This window comes from Schistocerca gregaria, chromosome 6 (assembly GCF_023897955.1).
Source record: "Schistocerca gregaria isolate iqSchGreg1 chromosome 6, iqSchGreg1.2, whole genome shotgun sequence".
Taxonomy (NCBI): domain Eukaryota; kingdom Metazoa; phylum Arthropoda; class Insecta; order Orthoptera; family Acrididae; genus Schistocerca; species Schistocerca gregaria.
The window spans coordinates 276057449-276071095 of record NC_064925.1 but is presented as its reverse complement, the minus strand read 5'-3'; the positions used below and the strand labels follow the sequence as shown (position 1 = coordinate 276071095).

Here is a 13647-nt window from a genome sequence, read left to right as displayed (position 1 = left end):
ATCACATGATTCCAGAATAGTTAAGATTCTGTGCTCAAGTTGTGTGAGAAGCTGCATACTATTATGGACAAGAAGTCATTAAAAATCTAAGTGATTGGCATACTGCCTACATTTAATGTCAGATGCCAAATTACAGTTCTTTTGTGTTCTTGATAAAGCAGATCGTGGTAAATCACTGGTAATGGTATTATTGATTCATCTATTGTTTATATTTTTTTCTCTCCACATAGACATCGTGTCAAGTCACAGGCAGGCAAAATGAAAAAGACTGCTAAAATATCAAGCCGCCATTTCCGGGCAACTATCTCCAGTGCCTGGAGGCAATGGCCATATGTCTGTGAGTTGTGAATGTGTGTGAGGGTGTTTTTTTTCCTATTTGGGGTGATGGGCAGAAAATAACCCAGAAGCCATAAAAAGTGCAGTAGCTTGAAAGACAGAATATCACTGCACGTTAAGGTGAACATTTGCCAATAGTGTGAAAGTATTGCTTGGATAAGGATCAAAAGACCACAATGAACCAAGACCAAAGTACCAAAAGATATGACTCTCCCACAAAATTTCACTTTGACCTAGTACACAAGGATTTATGAAGTCTGTATATATTCATCAGACTGTCACACAGTGTAACATGGTTCATCAAAGTGAAGCAGTCTGTATGTGCCACTGTAATACATGTTTACTTTACAGCCATGACCTAAGTTTTCTGTGATTCTTCAGTTTCACTCTGTGTTAGTTGATCAAACAGTCCACTGTTGTCAGGTGCATTGTTGAACTGACCTCATGGGGATGCACAGCTAACTTAGAAAACTCTTCCCACTCCATATGAGGGTATAAGTTGATGGGGTGTGATGACTGTGGCCACTTGGATGTAGGCGCTCTGGCTGCCATTTTGTGTTTGCTGAGTGTCTTCATAATAAGGCCCAGTGTTGGTTCCCAAGCCTTGCTGAGACTATAGCATTTATTGTATTTATGTACCTTCACTCCAGCACAGCATTTACTGTATATTGGACAATTACACTGCACTAATTAATAAATAACATGGCACTAATTAACAAATAACACAGCAAATTGCATAACATTGTTTATGCATGCAATGACTTCTTCAGGTGCTCCTCTTCTTCTTCCTTTGTTTCATAATCCTCCTCTGTGTTGCAAATTTCTATTAAATCTGTTACTGAAGCTAATGTGAAGTGAGTTGACAAAGTCATCACTTCACATGTAATCATCTGCACTACATGAAATGTTTCGCATTTTCATTAATTCGGCAATTGCTGCTGCATTTTCTTGAATTTTGATGGCCACAGAAGTGTCTTGTTCATGACATGACCCCCAAACCCCGCTTTGTTGAAGCACTTGGCGACAGTTTCGGGTTTTATTTCGTTTACTGCCAAGTCAATCCAATTTACTGCATCCAGGACAGAAACTGACTGTGCAAGAGCAAATGCACTTTCACCTTCTTCAACACTAAGAATAAGAGAACACAACAGTAATCACCTACAATGACACATGTAAATAACCCCCTGGTCATGGGTTGTGTGAGGAACTGGTTGAACCTGAAAGGAACCAAACGAATTCGCAACTTCCCCCCACTGAAAGAGCCCAGCCATTCTTCCACAAGACCACTCATCATCCACCCCTTTTTATTGCTTCGCATGTGACTGGAAGCTTACCGACATAGTCGTTTTTGAAACAATGCTGTTTTGCCATCTTTACAGTCACCAGTGGCTTCTCCATTTCATGTAACATGTTTCCACACTGGAGTACAGTGAGTCTTTTCTTGGATATTTTTCCGCAGGTGCAATTTTACCTCAAACTGCTAGCGATTTTGAAGGTGGCCCATTATAATACAGTCCCCTTTATTGGCACTGAACACACCTTGCAGATCATAACTAACAATTAAGCTACACTTGCCAATTTGAGCACAGTTTAACTGTACAAGAGCCACTCAATAAGTTGTGCAACCCCCCCCCCCCCCCCCCAGCAAGTTCCAGTTTAAAAACATAGAATTTGCTGTGGGACATTGTGGAACAGTCCACAGCCCCTAGAGTTTCACGAAGTTCACAATAAGGGGCAATGCTATACGTAGCCTTCAAAATGGCACCTGTAATCGGAGAGCTGTCATTGAGTTCATTTTGATAGAAAACTGGACCATTGCATATATTCGTAGGTGCTTGCAAAATGTCTTCGGAGACCTGGCAGAGGACAAAAGCACTGTGAGCCATTGGGTGAGGCTCCTCTCATCATCGCAACAAGGCTGTGCAAACCTGTAAAAATCTCCTGTGAATGGTGGGGAGCTTATTGATGCAGCAAGACATTAGCTCTGACATCAAGTAGAATGGTATCATGTGAACATACAGGCCCTCCCAGTAAGGTGGCACGAGGCCGTCACATTGAGCAAAGATTATGCTGTAAAATAGGTTTCGTATCCAAAAGAATGGGGAATAACAAGGTATATTGGAATACCGAGTAAAACCAAACTGCTTTCAGAAAAGGAATTTGTTGCTCATAGAAACCTATAATGGGACAGTCAAGTGAAATGCGCAACAGTTTGAAAAAAATTAAGTTAATAAACAGTTTGTTATTTCAAAAGTGATTGCCATAACTGTTAACACATTTATTCCTCTGTGAGATGAAATGGCCAGTTGAAAAAGTTTGCGGCTGCCTACAGAACTGTGATTGTACCCAGCCATGCACCTCTTTGTCCAAAGAAAATTGATGAATGTCATAACTCAGCGCTCCAAAAAATATGGAAATTGGATGGGGAGAGATCAGGACTGCGTGTATTGGGTTTTGTGCAGTGTAATTCAAACAACAGGCACACCAGGTCCATGAAAGTTATGATGACCTTTTCCTGTAAATGCAAGTGTGTGCTTTGTACGTTGTCAGTGTAGAACAAAATGCCACAATTAACGCGCAGAGGTATATGGACACTTTACAAAAAAAAAAAAAAAAAATTATGCATGCCATAAAGTACAAAAGGCCCACGAATGTTGAGGGATGGCACCATTCTGTTGCAGGATAATACCCACCTAAAAGTTGCCAAGCTTGCAGTGCAGAAGTTTTGCTCAGAAACCTTAACACATCCTCCTCCACAACACATCCTCCATACAGTCAAGATATTTCCACATGTGATTTCCACATTTTTAGAGCCCTGAAGAAAGGCATTCGTAGGCACTGATTTCTGGGTACAACCAGGATTCTCTACAAAACCACAAACATTGTAGTGACAGTTGTCTCTGATAATGGGATACATGTACTAATATTTAATGTGATAACTATAAGCAATTTACTTACTTTTTACCCATCTATCTATTTTCATCTGACTTACCCCCATATACTTGCTTTTTCATTTCTCATCATGGGTCTAATGGCAACAAATACAACTGATGTCTTTGAGTATGTCCATATTGAAACTGGTACCAGTGACCATGACACGGTTATGGCAACAATGATTACCGGAGTACAAAGGACAACCCAAACAAACAGTAAACTACATAAAAAATCGGTAGTGTCGTATCTCAATAAGAAACTTTCAGCACAGGTCAGGAGGCTATAGAGGAACTCTGGCTCAAGTTTAAAAGAATAGTTGACCGTGCATTCGATAGATGCAGACCCAGTAGAACAGTTCATAATGGAAGGGAACCTTCATGCTATACAGTTACTGTAAAGAAGCTTTAAAAGAAACAGAGATTACTGCATAATAAATTTAAAACAAAACGTTAGGGCTATAGATAGATATATGCTGAATGAAACATGTTTGGCTGTCAAGAGAGCAATACAAAATGCCTTCAACGACTGCCGTAGCAGAATATTGTCAAGTGATCCTTCCCAAAACCCAAAGAAATTCTGGTTGTATGTAAAGGCTGTCAGTGGCACCAAAGTTAAGTGTTCAGTCCCTAACGAATGAGACAGGAACTACAATTTTGGATATAGAGTCATTGTCTGATATAGAAGTAAGTTAGTGTGTGCCCCAGGGAAGTGTGTTGGGACCCTTGCTTTTCATGTTGTATATGAATGACCTTGCAGGCAATAATTAATAGTAACTCACACTTTTTGGAGATGAGTTATCTGTAATGAAGTACTGTCTGACAGAAGCTGCATAAATTTTCAGTCAGATCTTAATAAGATAAGTGGTGCAATGATTGGCAACTTGCTTTAAATGTTGAGAAATGGAAAATTGTTCACAAATCAAAACAAACTGTAGTATCCTATGACTACAATATTAGTGAGTTACAGTTGGAATTGGCCAACCGTTCAAATACCTGGGTGTAATACTTCATAGGGATATGTAATGGAATAAACATGTAAGCTCAGTTGTGAGCAAGGCAGGTGGTAGACTTCGATTTACTGTTAGAATAGAGTGTAAGTGCAGTCAGTCTGCAGTGGATATTGCTTACAAATCACTTGTGTGACCCATTCTACAATATTGCTCATATGTGTAGACCTGTAGCAAAAAGGACAAATGGGGATATTGAACGTATACTGAGAAAGGCGGCACAAATGATCACAGGTTGATGTGACCTATGGGAGAGAGTCACAGTAATCAGACTCTTGAAGGTAATATCCCGAGAAAGTCTACTAACAAAGTTTCAAGAACTGACTGTAAATGATTACTCTACATTCACTCACATAGAGATCATGAGGACAAGATTAGAATAATTACAGCATGTGCAGAGACATTAAAACAATAATTCTTCCCATGCTCCGGGTGTGAATGGAATGGGCCGTGCAAGTTGTTGTGGTTTGTAGAGTATGGATGTGGATGTAGAAGATCAATGCCAGAAACACCAGCAGCACACTCAGCTGATGTATCCCAACAAGTTGGCAGTCACAGAGCACTGTTTGTCAAAGATTCGTGCAGTATTAAACACACACACACACACACACACACACACACACACACACACACCAGGATTTGAACACAAACTTTGAAATACTAGGCAGCATGATTATAGAGACCACTGCATTATGCACCACAGACAATCTTAGTCAACTGAGAATGCAGGTAAAGTCTCAGCAAGGCTTGGCAACCAGCACTTGGTCTGATTAAGAAAACACTCAGCAGACATAAGGAACTGGCACCCACAGTGGATGGGGTGCCGACATGAGCTGGCAGCCACGGCAGGTGGGAAGCCCACTTGCATGCTGCCGCATCCACAGTGCCCTGTCAGTGTGTGCTCCTGGGCAAACAGTGCAATCCACAAGGGGATGGTACAATAGTCAGTCTTCTGCCCCCACGAGGTCATTTTGTCAGAACACCTGACATGGCCACATGTCTGATCACTGAAATAAGTGTATCTGCTGGATACTGTTAACTGGCAGTACACACATGAACTGTTAAATCTAGTTTAATGATGTAGAATTTAAGTGCATACATTACTTGATTGGCATGCATGTATCAAAATCACTTACTAACACCAACAAATGTGACCAACAAAACATACCTAATTGACTTCATTGCATGTTTAAAGTTCTAGCAATTCCCACCTATGAATTAGTGCATGGACTAGGTTCAACTACCCTCCTCCTTAATATTTCTATTTATCCATTGATGTATATCAAACCATGAGTCTGTCTCAAATCTCAAAACAGAGTAATTGAATTTGTAGAAATCACTATTCGTGCCTATATAAGCTGCACTCAACAATTTCTGTATTTTATGGCCCCTGCAATTTAAATATTTCTAATGATCGGTTTTCTATAGTTATTCTTCTGCATTCCATGTCTTTGCAAGGACTCTCTCATTAAACTGATCGATTTAATGCACATGTTTGTAATTGTTGCCAGTATTTTCTTTTTTTCCCCTTCTTGTCATTTCTCACGTTTCTATCTCCATTTTCTTAATCAGTGCCATCCTTGTATATTGTTTTACGACTGTGTGGTATAAAGACAACAAAATTCACAGGTTGGACTGTTTCCAATTTTTTTTTTTTTTTGAGAAATTCTCATTACAAACCACCACCTGCTTCTATACACACATTTTTTTCCCTGCGTGTTCACAAAAGACTCCCTTACTTCAAGCTGTTATTTTGCCAACATTTCACTAATTAAGAGTTCCTGGTTTGAGAATTTCACTTGTCTTCTGTAACTAACTGATGGTTCGGTTACTTATCACAATGTCCCTGCTTTCGTCAAACGAGCTAGCAGCCTCAAAAACTTCAGAGTCCTATAATTTAGATTATTTTGACATGTCACCCCCACCATACCTGCCCTGTCAGTAGGAATGAAATGTCATTGGAAATATCAAAATGCAACCAATGACCTTGAAGGTTACAGACGTGACATTAATATCACTCACTTTCAGTTATTTTTCCATGTCACCACATGTGTATAAAATTCAGTTGAAAGTGCCCCATGCACGTTGCAATTTATGCTTTAAATGTCAGCTGCCCCCTCCCACTCTCATCCTATACCCCTACCTAACTGTATAGGCAATTTGTCATCAGGATCATTATGCAAATTTTATGGATGCAACACTAATACAGTTTCTCGAATGATATTTTCACTCTGCAGCAGTGTGTGCGCTGATATGATACTTCCTGGCAGATTACAACTGTGTGCCGGACTGAGACTCGAACTCGGGACCTTTGCCTTTCGCGGCAAGTTTCACTTACAGTTTGTTTGTTTTTATGTCATACTCTATTCACACCATCACAAATGTCATGAGAGTAATTGCTAAACAGCCCAGTTACTTGAAGTTGTGGATTTATTATTAATATCAGTTATTTTCAAATTTCATCCAATATCCTTCCCTACCCACATCTCATATCAGTCCTACCCTCCCTGTGGACAGTGTCATCAGGACTTTGATCAGTCAAACCTGAAAACTAAGGGTGTGATAACTAATACATAATTCGTTTCTGAACGTTTTTGCGTTTCACGTGCACCACTGCATCTCACCCCTAAGAGCACTGAGACATCTTACCATAACAATTTATTTTCCATTTCATAAGTCAAAGTTTAATTTTAGTTTTTAGTAATTTTACACTCCCCCAGAATTTTGCCTACATATTACTACATTCCCACTCCCCCCCCCCCCCCCCTCCCCCCTCCATCTTCACAAATAGGTGTGTATTACCTACATGGTAACTGTCTCCTGGTATTAATTCGCATGTTTACCAACTTCAGTTGAAACTGTTCCGAATGTTACAGAGGTATGCTAGAATGCTAGCTGCACACACACACACACACACACACACACACACACACACACACACACACACAGGGATAATGTCTGAACTTTAAGGGGGCCATGTAATTGATGGACTGCCTCTCCCCATCGAGAGCAAACCTCCAGTTTCCTGAAGCTGATAGTCCTATTTCTTGATTGCCATGTAAATGTGAACATTGCCAGTCGGTTGCAACCAATACTTGTGCCAAGGATTGTGTCCGTGTAATAGATGTTACCTCTGTAAGATAAAGTACACAGAACATCTGCTGCTGTGGAGTTTACATGACTACTGACATGCGCTTATGTGAAGCAAAGTAGTTACACACATGTGCAGCCGGTATCAACTGCCGGAAGTAAACACAGAAAACAAATAAACTGCCAATGAATCTCAATTACATTTGAAGTTATTACATTTTATATTATTGTATGTTTAATGCAGGCACCCTATATAATCTATTTGGAATGATTAGTGCCTTCCTTATGGAGGGAAAAAAATAAAGGCAGGTCACTCAGACCCTAGAACGAGGTGAGGACGAAGGAAGGCAAAGATCTTTGTATTAAGATACACAAACTTGCCAAACAATTCTATCCCATAATTTTGTAATTTTCTCAAGTGAATCTCTCTCTCTCTCTCTCTCTCTCTCTCTCTCTCTCTCTCTCACTGTGTGTGTGTGTGTGTGTGTGTGTGTGTGTGTGTGTGTGTGTGTGTGTGTGTGTGTGTAACACTTTGTTCATGATGGCAATGTAATTTCATACATTTCATAAAAAATGTTACCCTAAAAACAAAGCTGGAGCACTAGCTCACTTTTGAAAAGAACTGGGAAAGGAATTTGGATTGTGCTTGGCACAGAAAAAATCTAGATATTTTCTCATAATTTTGCTGTAATTCAGCTCAAATAACTCTTTACTTTCAGATTCATGATGAAAGGCGTGTTTTGGAATGCCTGAAGAAAGGTGTTCGGATCAGCAGTCAGTGCATGGATCCATTGGTCCAGATGCAGCTCTTTGTTGAACTGCTCAATCATTACATATACTTCTATGAGAAGGGATGTGAACAGGTACCAAAATAAAAATTCTCAAATAATATTTTGAAGTATAATCTTGTACTGCCAGATTAGAATTTTTATTTTTGTAAATATTTTTACTTGTAAGTATTATAGCTTTGTGGCCCTCCTTGTGCATACATTCAGCAAAGAAAAACAGTGAAACCATGGGGGGAGGAGGGGGTTAGGGCATACAGAGAAGTAATACCGGTACCAAGCAAGTTTTCTATCATACACTGACTTGTCACGAATGAATATCACACACATATGTCAAAGACAGCAAACTGTACCAAGTACAGGGTTGCAGCAGTTATGTCACAAATCTCAACCAGTTTTCTTTCAATAAGACACTTATGAAAATGTCTTGAAAGCTATCGGTACAATCTACAAAGAGTGTTGGGGAAAGTAACAGGTTCAGTGAGACTACCATTGAACTTGGTGCATTGTTTCTCAAGTTGCTGTAACCAAGTTAAAAAACAGATTTGAGCTGAGCATTGGAACATTTGTGTTACTCTCTCTTCCACCAACAGGAGTATCAGTTCAAATGCTGTTATGTTCAGCCATAGGAAGCATTGTGTATGAACTAGAAAAGATTACAGGCAAACTTAAGGACCCCATTAGCCATAGCAATTTGCTCATTTATTTTGTCAGTTGAGTTTTATTTTACAGTTGTCTCGGAAAGAATGTGTGTTGCAAATGTAATTTTATAGTACAGTGGAATCTTAATGCACATTTTTGAAGGGATGCCAGATGTTGAATGTCGTAAGTGGCAGAACATACTTCTGAAAAATATCTAATTTGTAATGATTTGATTTTTTTCGACTGTGAGAATGCAGAATTGAAGGTGCCATAATTGAGGATATGAGCTAGCTCAATAAATTATAATTTAGAATATACCTTTCTGAGATATGTTCAGAATATCACACCCAGAAATTCTCATAATTGCACATTAGTATGCAAGGGACAAAAATCTGAAAGCACTGGCTAAATCCATGTTGGACACACAAATGTCTGCCATCAACCAACTGAAATGCAGGGAAGTCGTGTGACATGCGAGCGTAGCCTCTAGAGTCCAGAATACAAACCTGGAATGTGATGTTTATATTTATTCATGAAGCAGGGACGAGTTGACGCCAATGTTACTAGATACGTAAAACTAATTTATGGTGAGTAACATATCCACACACAGTTTTTTCCTTCGACAAGTGAAGTGACTGAATATAATTTAAACATTAGTATAACAAATCTAATAAAGGACCCTACCTAGGCTCTACCATGAACAATACAAATGAACAGCTTCAAAAGAGCGCATTCTTCAAGCAGCTAACACTCATTCCTAATTCTGGGAAGAGGTTAATGCAATATTTTCCCAGAACAAGGGACTAGTGCCAGTTGGCTAAGAAATGTTACCGTTTTAAAATACAGTATTCATTTGCATCAGCACTTGGGTAAGGATCTTTTTGAGAATGGTTTTATTAAAATTTTAAAGGTACTATCAGTCACTGCACCAGTCGCAGAAAAAACTTTTAAGCATAGACACATAACTGCCATACCCTTATTATACATATTTTGAAACAACAATTTAAACATGTTCCAACTTCATTAATGAAGTTAAATATCATGTTACCAGGCAGGTTTGTACTCTGTAGGCTAGAGGCGACTTTCTTATGGCATATGACTCTAGTGCATTCCAGTTGGCTAATGGCAGAAATATACAAATCTGACATATTGGATTCAGCAAAAGTCACCATATTTTCTAAATTTATGCTTCTTTATTCTAATGTGTTCATTTAGCAACATCTCTACATTAGTAAATCTCTACTGGTATTTGAATAGGGGTTACCATTTAACAAACTATCAGTATATTGTACATCTTACAGTACATAGTCCTGTCATCACAGAGGTTTGAAGAACATACCAATAGTTGACTGTATCTTTTGTCCTAATTTTAATATTGTATTGTCACTCTTAGTTAATATAGTTATCACTTCTGTTGACTTCAGAACTCGGCATGTAATGCATTATTGATTCCATTGGTTCAGTAGCTTTCAATAGTGTAGAAACTGGCAATGTTTCTGGTTCTTCCACATATTCACTTTCTTGTTGTTTCTCTGCCATCTGTTTCTGCAAGACTTCATCAGTTATCATGGACTGACAGGTGGCCACACCTTTGTCACAATCAACATATGCATCAAAACTAAGGTAATCAGTGTTTGTTTTGTTGTTCCCCCAGTATTTGCTGTCCCTGTTCAGCTGCAATTCCTTCATTTTTTGGTGTGATGTCTTCTGTAAGTACCAAATGAAAGCCAGCCTTTTTGAAACGACTTGAGATTGTGCTCTCTTGTACAGAATCCCATGTCTTACAAAATGCATAGTGTCCAAGATCATTACCTTTCTCACTGTAGTATGAAGACAGGTCCAATTCCTGTGTACATAAATCATCTTGTATTTTTGTTTGTCATTTTATACTGCCTTGGTGGAGTGTCTGAAGGTGACTCGTACAGTTAGGAGGAAAAAACTCTACATTTACATTACGCAGGTACAACATATCTTGGGGATGCACTGCACACTAATCAGTAAAAAGAATGATTTTCTTATTTCCAACGCCCAGCCTTGCATGCGTGAATAGTTAGAATGCAGTTGTCTTTAATATGAAAGCATGGGTAAATGTATAGTTACATGGAAATGTCTACACAGTTTTACGCATTGTGCACTCTTCACCTTTCTAATTAGTGGCACCAGCTTTTATGTTCCACTTTCAGTACAACATAACAAGACTGTTTCTCTTTACTAAATTTTCCCTTGTGACATTTCTCGCCTCTGAACTCTCTTTATTTATTTTTGTCAGGCAGAAAGTGACAAAAAAGCCCATTTTACCTGAATTAAAAACATCACTGGGACTGTAACTTTCAACGATTGATGGAAGGTTAGTTTTCCATGACCTAACAGTGTATTTACACTTCAAGCCTCGCACAAAACACATTTAAAAGGTAAATGTTGTCAGTTCTTCAAACTCTCGATCCAACCATTGGATGCTTTGAAATCTGTGAGTCCCAGATTTGGTGCCAGATACGAGAGCTATCCATAAAGTACATTACGTTTTGGAATTAAAAATAAAGTATTGGAATTTTTTTATTATATACAGATGAAAGCCACACTTAAATACTACTTTTCTACATAGTTGCCATTTAAATTAAGGCACTTATCATAGTGATGGACGAGCTTGGAAATTCCTTCGCGGTAAAATTCGGCCACCTGTGCCTTCAACCACGTGGTTACCCTCTTCTTTTGGGACAGAAAAGGTGTGATTTTTGTGGATTTCCTGGAAAGAGGCACTACAATACTCTCTCAAAGGTATTGCCAAACTCTGCACAACCTCAAAGGAGCAATACAAAACAAGTGTAGGGGAAAGTTGGGCTCAAGGATCTTATTCATACACGACAACGCCCGGGTCCACGCGACAAATGCCACTCGTGAAGTTCTCGCATGTTTTAAGTGAGAGTTGTTTCCTCATCCGCCGTACAGTCATAACCTGCCACCGAGCAATTTCCACTTATTCCCAGCAATGAAGAAGTGGTTGGCTATGCAGTGTTTTGATGGCGACACACAACTTCAAGAAGAGGTAACCACGTGGTTGAAGACGAAGGCGGCCGAATTTTACGACGAAGGAATTTCCAAGCTCGTCCATCGCTATGATAAGTGCCTTAATTTAAATGGCAACTATGTAGAAAAGTGGTATTTAAGTCTGGCTTTCATCTGTATATAATAAAAAAATTCCAATACTTCATTTATTTCCAAAACGTAATGTACTTTGTGGATAGCCCTTGTATATTGCCTTTTTTAGCATGAACCTCAGTACCATCAGTTGAAATACTCAGAAGGCATGAGCTTGTTTTATCCACTTCAGTAGCACATTTTCCAGTTCTGGAAACTGCCATCGTACACTCGTGTTTGTTAGCCATTTCCTCCTTCCAAACATATTCCGTCAATCATTTTTTGTTTGCTCAGTATTGTATTTAATGTTGATGGAGGAATGTTGAGTCTCGTGCAATATCAACATGCTTCATATGAATAGAATTTTTTGTCACTTCCTAAATAACGTTTCACTTTCCTTCAGTTACCTATCTCACTGTCTTTCTGTCCATGATGTCGGTACAGAAAGGAATCACAGGCTAATAGTCAAATGCTAAATATGAACAAAGAACACCAGTGACTGAGTTACATGTTAATAAATACTCCATTTCTTGTTTGGCCTCTACAACTTGCCCCTGTCTCCAGCCGGTACTTGATGGTAGTAGTGGAAGTCATTCTATTGTCATCCTATACAAACTACTTCCTTACGTCACCACTACTACTACTACCACTACCACCACCACCACCACCACCACCACCACCACCACCACCACAGTAAATGATTTGTATGGGACACAAAGTTGCCGGCACTGAATACACTGTCTCTCCCCACACATTTCTTCACCCCTCAGCCGCAAATGTCCACTCCCACCACTTCCAAAACTCTCTGTGGAAAAAGTTGCAACAGCCAAACAGGACCAATACCACCAAATTTTAATGTGCTAAAAGGGGAGAGAGAATGTATAACAAAGATATTTTGATGTGTGTTTAATTCAATTGGGTCTGGGACTTCCAAAAATGAAAATACTATGAGGAAGGGATGTGCTAACAAGATTCCACTGTATCATCATAAGTAAACCCCCACCCAAAAAAAGGAAAAAAGTCTGAAATTTTTTTGTAGGTCTAAAATACTTTTAATACTTCCATTGGCCAGCTGGTGAAGGAATGAGAGTTTATCGGGACCTCTCTATTACAATACAGCTGAACCAAATCATTAATAAATTATTTTACTAACATTTGAAATAAGAAGCATGCACAATGCTTATGAGGTCTACGCACAAAATAACGGAACATTTTGAACTGCACTCCAATAAAGATACTTAGTGATATGCAGTTGGCAACACTACCTTGCACATTACCTCTTATATAACAATGTGTTATTGCGGTGTTAATATCTCATTTAGTTTTCGTAATATCATTATTTGAGTGCATTATTTTATGTGTTCGTGGAGTTGTTTCAAATGTGTGATTTTCTGAAGCAATGGTGCAACGTAAAATTTTGCATCGAACGGGGGAAAACTACTACAGAAATATTTCATCTTCTGAAATAAGCTTGTGGAGATGATCTATGTTGCATGCATTTGTGCAAATGAGTTTCAAAATCTAAAAGTAGTTATCAGCCAATTAAAGATGATCCTCAAGCAGAAAGGCCACATCCACTACAACTGATGACTTTGACATTCAGAAAAGGTGAAATAGTGAACCGTGTGTAATGTCAAGCCATTTTGCTGTGATTACATGGAAAAACCTGCAAAAAGAGAATTCCTGGTTCTTGCACCATGGCAATGCAGCTTTACCCTC

General features: G+C 39.0%; 1 protein-coding gene across 2 annotated transcripts in view; it reads left to right on the top strand.

Annotated features, from left to right (window-relative positions):
- Window positions 1-13647, top strand: part of LOC126278036 (vacuolar protein sorting-associated protein 35) — a 104527-nt gene that overhangs the window by 87257 nt on the left and 3623 nt on the right. For both annotated transcript variants that reach the window (XM_049977777.1, XM_049977778.1), the window contains one exon: window positions 8086-8229. In XM_049977777.1, coding sequence (XP_049833734.1) covers window positions 8086-8229 — 144 coding nt within the window. The remainder of the gene's footprint in view (window positions 1-8085; window positions 8230-13647) is intronic.